Below are 15,570 nucleotides of genomic sequence, written 5' to 3'. Positions count from 1 at the left end.
CAGTGTAGGAGTTAAAATAGCCCATAATGCTTTTAATGATGATCTTAGTATTATGGATGTTTATGTAATAACTGACTTCTGGATAGGAAGAACTTTTGGAAAAATTCTGAGAAAAACAATGTCAACACATAATATTTCAACAGGGCATTAGAACACAATATTCTGTAACTGTTAGAGATTTAAATAATGGTCTTTCATATTTAAGAAATGCAAATGTGGTAGCCATACAACTAAACCATGAAAGTTTTAAAAAAGAGAAGAGAACTTTTAGGGAAAACAACACAGTCTGTAGTTTTCTGGTGTGGGAGGAAACATAACATGGTGGAAACACACTAAGAGTTGTTGTTTGCCCTTAACTCTACTTTTTATGTTTTTCTTATGCAGTAACCCTTCTCTTATTAAAAACATACAGACCAGCCACACCTACTGCACACCTCTCAATGCTGCTTTACAGGTAAGATTAATGACTATAGCAAATATGCAACAGAGGCATGTGTCTTCCCCACTCATTTCAAAATATATTAGCCTTCCTCTAATTAGATATTAAATTTTAATTCCGTTAAACTTTTTTCTTAAGTGCATAAAGCATCATAGTCCCTGGAGGCAAACACATATCAGGCTGCTTCAGCATTAGCTAGATGCTTAGCATTTTGAATATTGTGGCAAAAAAATTAAAAGTTCACTTATTAATATTTATCAGCAGTATCATAATTTCCATCCTCTTATTTCAGAATTTCACTTGAGGCAAAAATACCACAAGTGTAATTACTCTAGCACAGCTATTAATGTGCTGAATGATAGGGTACTGTGTCACATGACCTTCTATTGTTCATGGCTTTAAAGAGAAAGCAGATCATTTCCCCCCCACCCCCTTTTTCTTTTAAGGACTATTTCTGCATATTTTTCTATTGTTGTTAAATAACAAATGTTTAGTTCACTTTGTAAAGAAGAAGAGAGATGTCAGAAATTATAAGAAATATTTAGATGGTTCGCAATACAGAAATGATGTGCAATATATATGCATATAAATATATATGCAGAGTATAAATATGTGTGTGTATGTGAACCATCTTTTGCGTTTTATACAACAGAAGTACATGTTTTCCTCATTCTTTCTCTGTGCAAATTTCTAGTAAAATTATTTGTATCTGGCTCGAATGTCACTGATGAAGTCAGAGTTCACTATAAGAGCCACTGACATAAGTGACAAGCATTTTTGTATCCCAATCCTTTCAAAGGCCTTAATCTTGCCATCAGATCCTCACATGCAGTAGCTAATTTCTGCAAGCTAGTCAATGATTGTAGGACTGAGCCCCAAACACCACAGAGAACCTACCCAAGATGTTCACCACAGGTTAAATGCTATACAGTGAATTAAATATATTGTTTGGGCAATTAAATGTTGTGGAAGATTTACTGGCTTTGCAATTTAAGACATTTTTAAAAAAAACAAATAAACGAGAACAGATTAATAGGAGAGAAGTGATATTCTGCAATTCTCCTAATTATTTCAGTTCATGCAGTAACTTCTGAAAAAGCAAATGAAGGCATGTTTAAATGAAGCAACTGTAAATACCGTTCATTAGTAACTTATTTTCCCTTGAGTCTTGTGAAGTGTGATTTTTAAAGACTGCTTTGTCTCTTGAATAGTGTTAAGATTACAAGCACATTTTACATTCATGAGGCTGAAAGGCAAAAATGAAATGATCCTGCATTCCTTCAGATTCTGCTAACTATGACTAATTTCAATTAATATGCTTATCATACAGAACTGTTCATGTCTTCTTTCTAAAACGTGGTGTTGTTGTCATCTCCTTCCATTCTTGTCTTTTGTGATAACCTCAAAACTATTTTCATTTTCCAGTTTTTCAAGGGAGTAGCGTGTGTTTATGCCCTCAAATAACACTAGATAAACAACTCAGTTCAGATGAGAATCTGGGAAGGTTTTGCTAAAGCTTTTGAGTCATGTCAATAAACAGTGTCACAAGATAACTTTATGCTAATTAAATCCGAGGTTTTATTAGGAGTAAAAAAAATATGCCAGCAGGCTCCTTTCCCTCCTAACGTCAGACAATTTCTAACTAGTAACAAAAAGCCTACATCTCATTGTCGTCTACAAAAATTGGTGGTGTGAACTCTACTGTCTCAAAGGACTCTGAGCATTTGCAAAAAAAAAAAAGAAAAATTATTGACATAACATACTGTTTGATGCATGAGATAACACATGTGAAATGACATGGTTTGTATAATAAACTTCTTAATCTATGATCTGATTTACCTGTCTGTGGACATGTAGTCAATAATTGACAATTTCACTCAACAAGTGTGCCCCTTATGATTTGGGCATATCTTGCCACGTGTGCACAGACCCGTCCATTGTATACGCTCACAAATTTGGTGGATTCCTATCTGGAGGCCTACTGAAAATTTGATGTTATGTGGTCCTAACTCTCATGGGTGGTTTTGAACAGTTCAGTTGGTATTTCTGGGTTATTTTAAAATGTTGTTGTGCCTCTGTCCTTTCTGCTTCCACCTGGAATCGGAAGCATCAATATTCTGAATACAGAGTGGTTTTCTTCCCCCCATGCTGGATAAAACCAGGCAACATCAGAAATCTCTGGAATGTCTCATCTTCTAAGGTCCCCCAGCCTGACCGCCCAGCCAAAGGGATTCAAGTAACTACCGGTATTTGTGGGTAACGAGTCTGACCCGCACTTCCAAACTACCCATCACTCTCTGCTTATGCAGAGAATCAGGCCATTTACCCAACTGCGGTTTACAAGAAATAATTGTATCAGGTGCTTCTTCTGTCCCACCTCTTCCCAAACAGATTGCTTTATTGCCATTACAAGTTATCTGTGTGGGAGAAGAGCTTGCCTTATTATTTTGCAAACTGTAGGAAACGTGAGCCAATCTTTACATTCCCTTAATCAAAATTAGTTTGCCAGATGTTGAATCAAAAAGTTGTAAAAGCAATCCTCTTTGTTAGAGTAGCTTTTATGATCATATATGCAACAGATAAGGCTATGTTTAGAGCGGTCAGCTCGGGAGAGAATTAAAAGGGAGGTTGGGCTCACAGCTGGGTCATTCCCCCATGCACATTTGTGCCTGAATGGGAATAACTCTCAGGTGGCAGCAGGCGAGGAGTATGAACATCCCAAGAATCAGCAACAGCAGAGAGCACCAGGTGGGAAGCTCATTTGCATGAACTACCCACCCCTGGGTAGCCTGGCATCATGCAGCCGTGGAGCTGATGGATTCTTTTTGCTTGACTGTAGCAGCAAGCTGACCTTTCCCCTCAATAGGTTGACTGCAGAGCCAGCATCTGTGGCTTTCCATGCCGGTACATCTCAGAAAGCCATAGACGTTGTTGACTGAGGCAGGTTCACAGATGGCTAAAATGGTCTTTCGATTTCAAAGGGTTGCTGCCTTTTAAAGATTCCCTGCCCTCCCTTCCTCCCTCCCCTTCCCCCAAACAAACTCCTCTGACATCAGGACTTGACAGTGCTATATTCCCATCACTACATGATGGGATTGTGCTGGTCCAGGAGATGTTTTAATGTGCCGCAAGCCTGACTTGCTGATCATAGGACAGCCCTGTCAAAATGATCAAACATGGACAGACAATAAATACTAGCAACCAGTACATCTGGAATAAGAAGGAACATATTTAACCATTTATTTCCTTTCTACAAAGACCTACGTTTAGAAGGTGACTAAAACATGCCTATTACTGCACTTACCAGAAACAGAATCGTGTCTGAATGGTATCAAATCTATAATGTCTAAGATAATATCTGAGTTATCAGAGCATTAAAAAATAGAAAACGCCATCCTAATTCACCGTGCCTTCTTAAATTTTAGATTTCCATCACCAATGCTAAAATAATACAGAGAATCCTATAAGGACGAGTTCATACTTCAGTTATGTTGGTGTGCACCTAGAGTAACTCAGTTGGCTTCAGTGAATTGTTACTCTGGATTTGCACCTGCCATGAGTAAGAGAAAAAATTAACCCTCTGCAAGCGCTCCCATGCTTCTCAGTCATGCCATGACAGTTTTGTAGTCTGGCAGAATGGAAATCTCAGCCAAGTGAGTTTTCTCGAATTGCTTTTTTAAACTTTTTTTCTTTTTTTTTTAAAGAAAGCCTCAAAAATAATATTGCGTTATTATGAACATAAAAAATGTAAATGTGCTTTTTACATGAGGTATCATTTCCAAATGGGGAATAGCAGGAACTGTCCTCTCTCATGCGCCAATGGTCAATACAATTTTGAATTCATAAATCCTCATGCAAATTGTGTGACATATCCCCTGGTGGGATCAGTGCAAGACTTTTTTGAAAACCAGGACTTGCAACTAATGTAAATGAGAAGAGTGCCTTTTGAATATGTGATTGTGTTGTGTGATGTATAAAAATGTAAGACATGCTTCTTCAGACACTTTTGCTGTGTCCTTGCAGGCTTCAATGGCTGAGAATAGTATACCTCTATACACTACTGCTTCCATGGGAAATCCCACTCTGGGCAATTTAGCCAATGCTATGAGGGAAGATCTTAACGGTGCAATGGAGCATACAAACAGTAATGGGAGTGACAGTAGTCCAGGACGTTCCCCTATGCAAGCAATGTAAGTATGGCAGATACCTGTGCGTTTGTTTAGGTGTCTGCTAAAATGGTACTGTGATGTTTTTCAAAGATGGTGTCTGAAGTTCTAATCCTGGGCAGCAAAGTTAAAGTCTGAGCTTCTGAAAATGTTTAGGTTAATTAGAACGTAAAAGGGTCATTTACCAGCTTCTACATAAAACCAATCAACTCAATCCAGTCCGACAAGTGCACACAGCTATAAAATTGTTAACTCATTTGCCATTCTCTTCTTTCAGTCCCAGAATACAGGAATACAAAAACACCCTTAGACAACTTTATGAAAAGTTTTTGTTTCCTTCTACTTCAGACCACGCAGTAAACATGCTTGGCAGGGCAGAGCTGGGGGAATGAGCTTGTTTAGCTGGTTTATAATAATATTTGGCAAACAACAGTATTGCTAGGCATTCATGATGGCACATGTGAAAGTATGCATGATTTATAGATTGCTCTTAAAATATCAAAAGGAAAATTAATAGGAGCATTATAGCAACAGACGGCAGTATAATGAGTGCATATATAACCACAGGAAGTAATGGGAGTTTGCTGTTCATGGTAAATGTGAATGGCACCGACGCAGAGTTCTAGCCAGGAATGGTGTGCTGCCCCTGTGGGTGTGGTCAGTAGTTATGGGTGACTGATTGAATTTGCAAGGCTGTAAATTCTTCCCTGCCCCCCAAATTACACACTGGATAATTGGCAGCTGGAAAGGGAAGCAGAGTTTATGAATCCCATAATTCTCAAGATTTGAAAACCTGTATATTTGGAGTGGCTGACTACCTCTGTGAGCAAACATGTATAAGCGCACACTGCATTTCATCTGGCTGTTCGTTAAAATGTACTGTCATATTATTGGCTGAGCTACCAAAGCTCACATTACACATTAAAAAAAAACCCTTCAAAACAAGTAATTTGTAACCTTTTACTGCACAGTAATATGAATACGGGATTTACAAAAGTAGGTCTGAATCAAAAAGTAGAAAAACATTAACCTAATACCACCGTAGTAATTAGTTGTGAAACTAATTAGCATTTAATGGCAAAAAAAAGTTTTCCACCTGCATAATATGTTGTGCAGGAGGGGGAAGAGGGGAAGGAATCTAAAGCTCTGGATACTTTGATATTCCAGCATTTTAAATCAGTGCACAATGTGCTTTGAAAAATAATCTTTAAAGATGGCAACATTCATTTTTAATTCATAATTAATTTGAACATTGTCTTTTACCATTTACTTCAAAACATTTGAATAATGTGTTTAGCTTTTCCAGTGATTGTTTGTGCAGTATTAATTATCTTTCTCAAAGTAGCGTTACGTGACACACTTTTAGTGCGATCACAAATGGATTCCTCTTCAGGCAGTTTTAATCACAATTGGTTATACTCTGCCCATGTAAGATTTCAGTGGAGGAGGAATAGAAGAAGGTGACATTTTTTCAAGAATAAGGCCTTCTCCTGGGCTAACATACAGAGATGAATGTCTATAAATTTCCTTTCCTCCAGGTAATTTTTTTTTTTAGGTTCAGTATAGTTCATGTACTTCTCATTTCACCTAAGATTTCATCGTTATTGAAGGGAGTGTGGGCCAGGAAGAATAACAATACGTGAAAAGCAGGCTAGAGCATTTCCTAGAACCATAGCTGTGGCCTTTTGCATTTAGTACCTACTGTGTAGTGCTTAGGATATCCAGGTGAGAGGGTATATGCGAGAAATACGAGAGTGAAAAAGATTCCTCACTTTCCACCAGAAAACCCCTTTTTGTGTTGTAATGTGAAAATGATTATTTCCTGAATTATTCCATATTCTCAAATTGAGAACTATGTGTTCTCTACTGAATATTTCCTTTTTTATAAGTAAAAATGCAGCAAGGTGTATGCCTTGATAGCAGCTTATGGGCTTTCCCATTAAACAAGTGTTTTGAAATACTTCGCAAGGCCATGAAGTCCGATGCTGTTCAAACGTCACAGGATTTACACTGTTTGCTAAATATAATTATATGTCAACATCAGATTTTCAGTGCAGACTATCAGTGTTATAGACAGTTACTCTTTGTGATGTCTTATTTCCATTAAGTACACTTTATAATGACAGTCTTTTTTTTTTTTTTTTCCAAAACGCGCTTCTCTGCCATAATGCAAATTGTTTTTTAACAGTTCCAGTATATTGGAATAAATCAAGCCTTAAACTTTATCATAAGGTTTAGAGGACCTTGTTAACATGACAACTAAGCAAGTACAACACTTTAGCTGAAGTCTCATTACCATTCATTTCTTTCCTTTATAATGACACATTGAACTACTGCTTCTTTCCCTCACCCTCTTTTGAAACACTAGAAAGTAGTCACATAATTACAGCGTTGGGACATAACACTTTCATCCTGATATGCTCCAAAGGTAGCCACAAAGCAAACTGCTCCATGCTGTGTGCACCACTAGAATACAGTGGCTTTAAACAACAGTCAGCTTTATTAAAAACTCCTCTGTTCCCAGAGTGGACAAACAAAGGAATTACTCAAATGTGAAAAGAAGGGAAATCTGTGTTCCATAAGGTTATTTATTGTTAACCCCTTCTGAAGCCTTAGATGGTCCAGTTAAATGAAATGTGTTGAAATTCTGCTACTAAACGAGAAAAAGGAAATCTTTTCCCAGCACTTATGTTCCGTTTATGAGATGCGTTAAATATGGATTCAAACTGGTTTGGCAAATTATAAAATTTTCCCCCTGCCTCTGAATGTCTATAAACGGAACAGTGCTGATAGTTTTGAGGTGTTTGAATAATCTCTGATACCGTGGGTTTTCATTTTCACATGCCACTTTGCCCTTACAACCAAAATATCGCACAAGGGGCTGGACTGTGTTTGTTTTATTTTCCATGCACATTTTGGATGGAAAATGCAAATGATTCAAACTTCCATGCTTGTGCTTGCTATTCCCAGGTCCAGTGATCAGTGCTTATGTTGTGTGTTTCATTGTGTATTGCACATGCCCACAGAGAGGTATTGATAGGGCACGTTTTCATAAACTGAAAAAATAAATAAATGTGTTTGATAAGCACTAATATGCCTCTGTGATGGGATCCTTTCTCCTTGCTCTTCCTATGCAGGATGGGATGGAAGGTGCAGCTAATTCCCATATATTGTTCTAGTACTTTGCAATTTAAGAAGTTGAAGTGTGGAAGGATGGAAAGGCATTCACAGCTGATATTAGAAATCTGTGTAGTCAGCAAGATGGATGCTTCCAAACCTGATCCAGCTTCAAACTGAAACCAATATCTAGAATATCCTGACCTTTGAAGCACAAGTTTATTAAGTAACTCGCTTACAAGGATAACACATAGCTTGAAATATACAAGTTTCCCTTTGGTTTGTTTGCTGGCTGCAGAACATTAATTTTCCCATTCAGGGGCTCGGTCCTGCCTTCTGGGACTGCATGTGAGTGCACAGTGTGGCCTAGTGGATAAAGCACTGGATTGGGACTTAAGACATCTGGGTTTTATTCCCAACTCTGCCACCATTGTTATTCTTTATTTGTATTATTGCAGCATGTAAGATTCCTAGTCATGAAACAGGACCACATTGTGCTAGATGCTGTACAAACACAAAGCAAAAAGATGGTCCTGGCTAGGTGGCCTTGGACAAGTCACTTTGCCCCTCTATGCCTCAGTTTCCCCATCTTTAAAATGGGGATAATGATACTGACCTCCTTGGTAAAGCACATTAAGATCCACTGATCAAAAGCACTATGTAAGAGCTAGGATTATTATTATTATTTATTACACACTTGTTACATCGACTCCTTTCCTTGCACACCAATGCACAACAACTAAGCTTACAAGATAAGCCATGATGTTCACCACTACTGCAGAGGCTAGAATTGGATCCTTAGTTTGCAAATATGTTTTTCCTGCGTTATGTGCAGGATAGTGAAACAAAAAGCATTGTCATTCCCATCTAGCCAGAATTATAAAGTGAAGTGTAATTATTTTAAACCATTTATTGTAAACTGATGCTTTGTAAGAAGAAGAAAAAGTTCTTAACCATGAATGTTTGCGCTTATGATTGTCTTTCTTCACCTAGCCTACATGAAATGGTTAAATCAGGCTGGCTAGAAAACAACCCAGACTGTGGGAGGTAGATAGTAACTCAAGGAGAGACAGAGTGGGACTTGAACTCATTAACACTTTATTTTAAGGGATTGCCTGCAACATCAATTATTTAGGAAGCAAATAGGGTCTCCATTGGCATGTTGCGTTATTAATAGTTGATAATGTCAATAAAATCCTACTTTCGTACAAAGTCTGACCAACAAGACAGTATTGACTCACATGGCTCTTTTACATATCAAAAGCTACTGAACAAAAACGTAATTTGTATTTGTAAAGGATTTGTTGTAAATATGATTTACGAACAACATTTTTCAATTGTTATCGTGCCCGTTTTGAATGACCAACCCACATTCCCCTGCGGGTTATTCATGTGCTATTCTATAATGAGAAATTTGGCAGATCTCATCTCTTTAGTGCTTCGTTGTGCCCACCATGAGCTGGGGATCATGTTCTGCCTTGTTTACAGCTGACAGTGTTATTATTCTCGTTAGGGCTCTGCTTTCTTATCATATTGTTGTGTTGAGCAAGCCTTTTCCTCTCCGTTTGTGTTTCCTGGCAGAGCTTTTCTTCCCTTATTGACAGTTTGTAAAAATATGCATTAATTTGGAGTTTAAAGCATGTATCATGGTGTCTCTTTGCTGTGTTTGCTTGAAGTTGATTAATGATAGAACCTCACTTGGGGTCGTCCTCTGGAGAGTTGTCTCACAGGTTCTGCATGTTAACTAGAAAAGCAGAACACACAGCAAGCGATGATTAGCCCAGCCTCCACCAGCTCAGTGAGCTGACAAACCCCTATTTTGCTTTACTACGCTCATTTCACTTATTTATCTGAAGATTTTGTTAATCAACTTAATATGTCAGTTGAAAACATTTTCTCTAAATCCCGTGAATAAACCCTATACAAGCAAGTGCCCCTCCCAGGATATTTTCCCACTGAAGCTAAAAAATTGTAGATACATTCTTAGGCATAGACTTTTTGTTTTGTTTTTTTTTCTTTAGCAGCAAACTCAAAAGTTCAGGGCCTGCATTTCATAGGTGCTGAGCACCCACAACTCCCGTAGAAGTTTAGAGCTGCCCAGTGCTTCGCATTTCTGAAAATCCGACCCTTCATTTTCTCCAGAAATGTCAGTATTTCCAAAGCAGGACAAATTCATTTTTGAACAGGGAAGTTGCTGACTGACTCTTTTAACTTTCTTAGGCACCCTGTGCATGTCAAAGAAGAACCGTTGGATCCAGATGAAAACGAAGGCCCGCTATCCTTAGTGACAACAGCCAATCACAGTCCAGATTTTGATCACGACAGAGATTATGAAGATGAACCTGTAAATGAGGACATAGAATGAGTATGTCTGACGTCATTATCCTGAGAATGAAGATTGGAAAAACACGTCAAATTTAGCTGTGAAGTCTCTCCATTATTGTACAGTCTGGAGGATTCTCAGTACACTTTGACAACTATGAAATATGTTAACTCTTAGTGCCATCAAGTATCCCATTTGGGAGTATTTTTGATTTTTCTACTTTTTGTTGAAAAAAGGAATTTGTACTCTGTGCATTGGATGGACTTGTTTGGTACTTGGGATTTTCCTCTCTAACAGTCAACATCAGTGTTGTAAATTTGCTAAACTGATTCACTTACTCACATTTAGCAGCAGATTTTGGACTGCAGTCCTGCCACTTTTGGACACTGAGGACATCAAACTGAGCATGTACACCGAAACTGCAGATCAAGCCTTTGCCCAGATTTTAAGGATTCCAATGGACAACATATTTGCACAGTACTGCATGTTGGTTATCACTGCCTTTACTCTTTTTATTTTTTGGCTTCCATTTGGGATGGGGAAGGCATGTGTGCGTGCGTGTGTGTGTGTATGTGTACTGGCGAGGGGTTACAAGAAAAATTATCCCAAACTTTTTAATGTATTGCTTTTATTTTCCCCCCACTTCTGCTCTACCATTTTAAGTTCTGACCTCAGGCCACATCTCGGCCCAGGGCCTCTTGGAGGCTTGATGTTTTCTGTACTTTGTGATGAATGTTTATAGGTGTTTTTATTATACGAAGCTGAATGTCATTGAATTGTTTGTAGTTTTTTCCATCATTCATTCCTGTCTCCTTCAGATGCCACCATGTTTTCTTTAGCTATTGGAAAACATTCCATTTTGGTGTCTGTTTTTTTGAAAAGGTCCCAAATGCTGCACTGTACACACCGAAGGGTCGTCCAACAGAGAGAGAGAAATGAAATACTGTAAGAATGAGAATGAATGATAGATGAACATAGAAATACTGTAGGAAGCAACACAAATTCATTCCACAAAGCAGGGTTCTTTTAGTTTTGGTTTTGGTTTTTGATTTTTTGGCAGCAATGGTGAATATTAGCAAATGCCGCAAAATGGAACAGCACAAAGAAACATATGCAGCACCAACAGAATTCACGTCATAAGAGAATGAATGCTACAGTGGCAGGCTCTCCGTTGTTTAACATGAGTTTTAATGGGCCAATAAATCTTTCTGGAATATCTAAGATGACCAAGATGGGTACCTACAGTTTTATTATTATTTTTCATTTGTGAATAGTGGTTGGAAAGATGACTTCATTAAACTGTTGTAATACGTGGCGATGTTTCTCAGTTAAACATCAGTTCAGGATTGCTCGGTGGCTTTAATCTGTTTGAATACAAATTAGATTTCAGATTGAACTTGTTATGGCAGTTAATAAGGACTGAGGCCACTAATGCTAAAGTGTTAATAATTTCAACTGTGCAAATTCTGTACTGCAGTTAAGATGGTTATGCAATATTACACCAGCCAGTATGAAAACCTCACAGTAGAAAACAGTAAATATTGGGGAGAAGGAAATAGCACTGGGGCTCGTTTGGTAAAACTGGTAGTGCTCTTCAAAGCAAACATTACATACAGAAAGCTGTTGTTATAGGTCAGTACGCCTCAGTCACCAAACACCTAAACACTTTCATTCTGCAACCACTTTTCTGTCACTCATTTATTTATGTAGGACTGTAGTTTTTTGTTTAATTATTATTTCCAAAAAAAAAAAAAAAAAAAAGCCTTTCAGAGCTTAATTTATATTCTTCTTTGTACCTTTTTCCCCCCCTAAAATTACCAAAGATATTACACAAAGGTAAATTATGTTCTCTGTTATATGCTTTATCTTATGAAGCCAAATATCCTCTTATTGTTGATCAAGGGAGGTTGAAGAATTTAGAGGGAAATGACAAGATGTGGGCTATTGCTAACCTGAGAGGGAAACTGCTCCTTTATTCTAGTAAATTTAGATGGCCAAGTAGATGACTGAACCAAAGTTACTTTTTATTCGTATTCCTTTACAGCGACCAAACCGAAATTCTGTAAAGAGAAATCGAGGGGAGCTTTTGAGACTAGAACTAGGAAACAGTGTTACAGAGGGAGCCATAAGAAGGGAGTTGGAGAAAGCAAATGCAGTTATTTTGCAGAAAATTGGAGTATCAAATAAAGGAGACAGTTTAATAAAATACAGAAGAGAACAGAAAAGCTCCCACAATTTAACTGGACCACATAATAGTATTCCTAGAGTTTAAAAAAAAAAAAAAAAGGGTTTTTTTTGGGGTCTTTGTTTTTACAGATTATATGCCACTTTTGTTAAGGATTGTGCTAAGATGACTGCTTTAATTTTGGTTTATCTTGGCACATTTGCTGAGTTTTGTTTAGTTTTTGATCAGCATTTTTCATGAGGAAATAACACTCCTATCCACTCATAAGCTTTGGTACAAGAAATTTTATTGGCAGTTGCTTTTCTGAAGCTCAACTCTACGTTCTGTTTAAAAGAAAAAAGAGAAAAGAAAAGGGAAAAAAAAAAGGGGGGGGGGGGGCAGTCTGTGGTCATTTTAAACTTTAAAAAAAAAAATTATATCCAGGCAGCTTCATGACGTGCCGGTAGTAGCCAGATGGGGACCATGAGAAGTGGCTCCTGTGCTTCTAAACTGAGTGGTTTGCTGGTTAGTTTGGTATTCAAAAGAGGATAAAAATCTGGTAGATTAGTTCATTCTCAGCATGTGTAGCTAGACATGAGTAAAGATAACAGCATGAGAAACTGTTAGTACGCATACCTCAGTTCAAACTGTTAGGAATGAGTAATTAAAAAATACATTTCACTCAGTTGCACTTAGTTGTATGTCTTGCATGCTTAGTCTAAAGACTGTAGCAAAATAAAGAATGAAAGAAAAAGAGAAAAAGAAATAAAAATTAGATTTTAACATATCTGGCAGGTGTCACAGCCTTGCAGAAGAACCAACTGAAAATCTCAGGCTTTACATCAAGCAAACTTCACTATGATTTTTACAATTCTGATTCTGTATCCCTTTGGATATACAGTTGCTTCTTTAGGGTGGGGTTTATTATGTTGTACATATATATCCCAATGTGTCTGTGTGAGCCTTTGTCTTTTTTGGGAGGGGGAGGGAGGGAGGAAGAGGGGAAAAGGTCCTTTTTTAAAAGATATCATTCCTCAAAAGGAATAAATGCATACCTATTTGTCAAAACACCTTTTGCTTTTTGTGCAACTGCTTTATATTAACTATACTAAAAAAAAAATAGCTTTGGAAAAAAAAACTACTGTATGTAATGGAATAGCAGAATATGCTGCACATGTATTTTATTTAGTTATCCTTGCTTTAAGAATATTGGATGACATTTGCTGACATGTGGGAGAAAATCCCTGACTTTTTTTTTTTTTTTTTTGGGTTTTAAATTGTAACATAGTTGACAGATTATTTTTTTTCTCCTGTTATCATTGATCGAAGCCTTTTTTGTACAGTTTTTGTGTTAAGCTGGGTTTTTTTTGTTTGGTTGTTTTTATGATACTTTCCTACCCCTTCTGTTGTCTTACCACTGCCATTTCTGGCTGTCTTAAACAAAGCTCATACATTTGAAAAGGAAAAAAAAAAGTTGTTTTAAAAAATGTTTTTCTCCTGCTGCAGTAAATATTTTGCATGATGAATTCCAGGGTCACACTTTCAAAGTTTATCAGTGAAGTAGTAATTAATAATGGGGCGTGTCAAACTATTGAACTTTTGTATAAAGAAAAAAAAACTTTACAAGGTGCCAAGATGTAAAGACAATTTGTTACATGTTTTTTTTCTCAAAGAAAAGCGTACATTATGAAAGTAGTACCATGTATCAGGTAAATCGCTGTCAGGAATGAGAGTCAAAGCCTTCCTTGTCCACAAAGAAAAGTTTGTAAATGTAAAACCTGTTAGGTTTCTGCATTCGACTAGAAGTGATATGAAAAATCAAGGCTTATGTAGAACAACGGTGACCACAAAATATTACCTTTTCTGATTGTCACTTATGAGAGTTCAAGTATAATTCCTAGCACTCTTCTTAAACTCAGAATTTGGGGGAAAGAATGGGGGCAGGGATTCTGATTCTACAGATACTGCAGCTCATTAGATATTTTATATATACATATGTATAAAAGTTTTTAAAAATAATTTTAAACTATTGTAGTTTTCAGATTGCCAACAAGCTACATTCCTTCTAGCGTGAAGAATGTGTTAAACTCTTTTGAAATCCTTTGGTACCTTTGGTTAATGTCCTCAGACTGAATTTTTAGATGTTTCAGAAATCACGTAGCGGTCTAGTCTTGAGAGTTAAATTTGCAGTTATGACTGCATTTTAATGGGCCCAGAGTAGGTAACAAAACATCTTCTACCCATAAGCCTTGATGAAAATGGTACAGTCCAGACTGTTAGCATGGTGCTTCATGTGTGTTTGCTGCCAGTAACGAGATTTTTTTTTGATAAGGCATAAAAGAAACTCATTCCTTACATCAACTGTAATTCCATCATTCCATGTCTGTTGATACAGACAATAAAAAATGTTGTGTAGTCAGTACTAATTACTGACATTATAGCATTCTCAAATGCAATAAAAATGCTGGTTGTTCACACTGGTAATACAAGTTGCCATGTCCTAAGTTTTTGTTTTGTTTTTTCCCTTCTGTTATCTCACATTAGTTACATTCACTATGGTCCCCGTCCTGCAAATGGATCCCCCTGGGCAGGCCCCTGCACCTCACCAGAGTCCCCATTAAATCAATGGAGAGGTCCCATCCAGGACAACGAGGCTATGCATGAGTACAGGGGCAGGGCTCAAGCATAATTTTTTCGGGCCCCTCCCACACACATACCTATGGGGGTTGTAGCCTGGACTGCGCCCCACACGGTCTCTGGGTCCCAGTAACGTGTACCCTTTTTCCCCCCATGTGGGCGCCCTGTACAGGGGTCTTCCCAAGCACAGCGTACGGCAGGATCTGGACCTACATTTAACAGGGGATGCTGCAGCAATGGTGTTACAACCAATCTGAGCTACAGGCCTGGTCCTCCAAAGCTCTGAGCACACTTAACTCCATGTGATTCATTGGAAGGCACTCTGCACATCCCAAAACAGGCCCTTAAATGCAGCTGCTTGCAAATAAAATCAGTGGGTTTGGCCTTTCTAGTCAGAGAGTTGAGGGGTGTTCTGGATTTTAACCTAAAGGCACAGACGTGCTGGTTTAGGGCCCAATCCCGCAAATACTTCCAAGTCCTGGGAAGCTGTACCATCGACTTCAGTAGGCGCTGCTCTGAATTGTAAGAGTTATACCTAGGTAATGAGGGTTTAGAGGATTAGACCAAGTCATGACTAATAAAGTACAAAGTGACATTGTCATCTTAGACAAACTTTAAAGAAAAAAGCCCACCGTATTCTCTTGAGTAAGCATACGTTTATTTTCTTCAAGTTTTATAAAGAAAAATAAAATGTTTAATAACTAGCATTAGCAGCAGCAAACTA

The 15,570-nt window shown here is 37.7% G+C and overlaps 1 protein-coding gene across 5 annotated transcripts in view; it reads left to right on the top strand.

Annotated features, from left to right (window-relative positions):
• Positions 1–14,698, top strand: part of FOXP1 (forkhead box P1) — a 496,953-nt gene extending 482,255 nt beyond the window's left edge. For all 5 annotated transcript variants that reach the window (XM_067542352.1, XM_067542361.1, XM_067542371.1 and 2 more), the window contains 3 exons: positions 385–454; positions 4,463–4,629; positions 9,943–14,698. In XM_067542352.1, coding sequence (XP_067398453.1) covers positions 385–454; positions 4,463–4,629; positions 9,943–10,087 — 382 coding nt within the window. In that variant the 3' untranslated portion in view covers positions 10,088–14,698. The remainder of the gene's footprint in view (positions 1–384; positions 455–4,462; positions 4,630–9,942) is intronic.
• Positions 14,699–15,570: the final 872 nt, after the last annotated feature.

This window comes from Emydura macquarii, unplaced genomic scaffold (assembly GCF_026122565.2).
Source record: "Emydura macquarii macquarii isolate MOO-44397 ecotype Brisbane River unplaced genomic scaffold, CSIRO-AGI_Emac_v2 contig_71, whole genome shotgun sequence".
Taxonomy (NCBI): Eukaryota; Metazoa; Chordata; order Testudines; family Chelidae; genus Emydura; species Emydura macquarii.
Note: the sequence above shows the minus strand (reverse complement) of the source record. Positions and strands in the feature narration are given on the sequence as shown.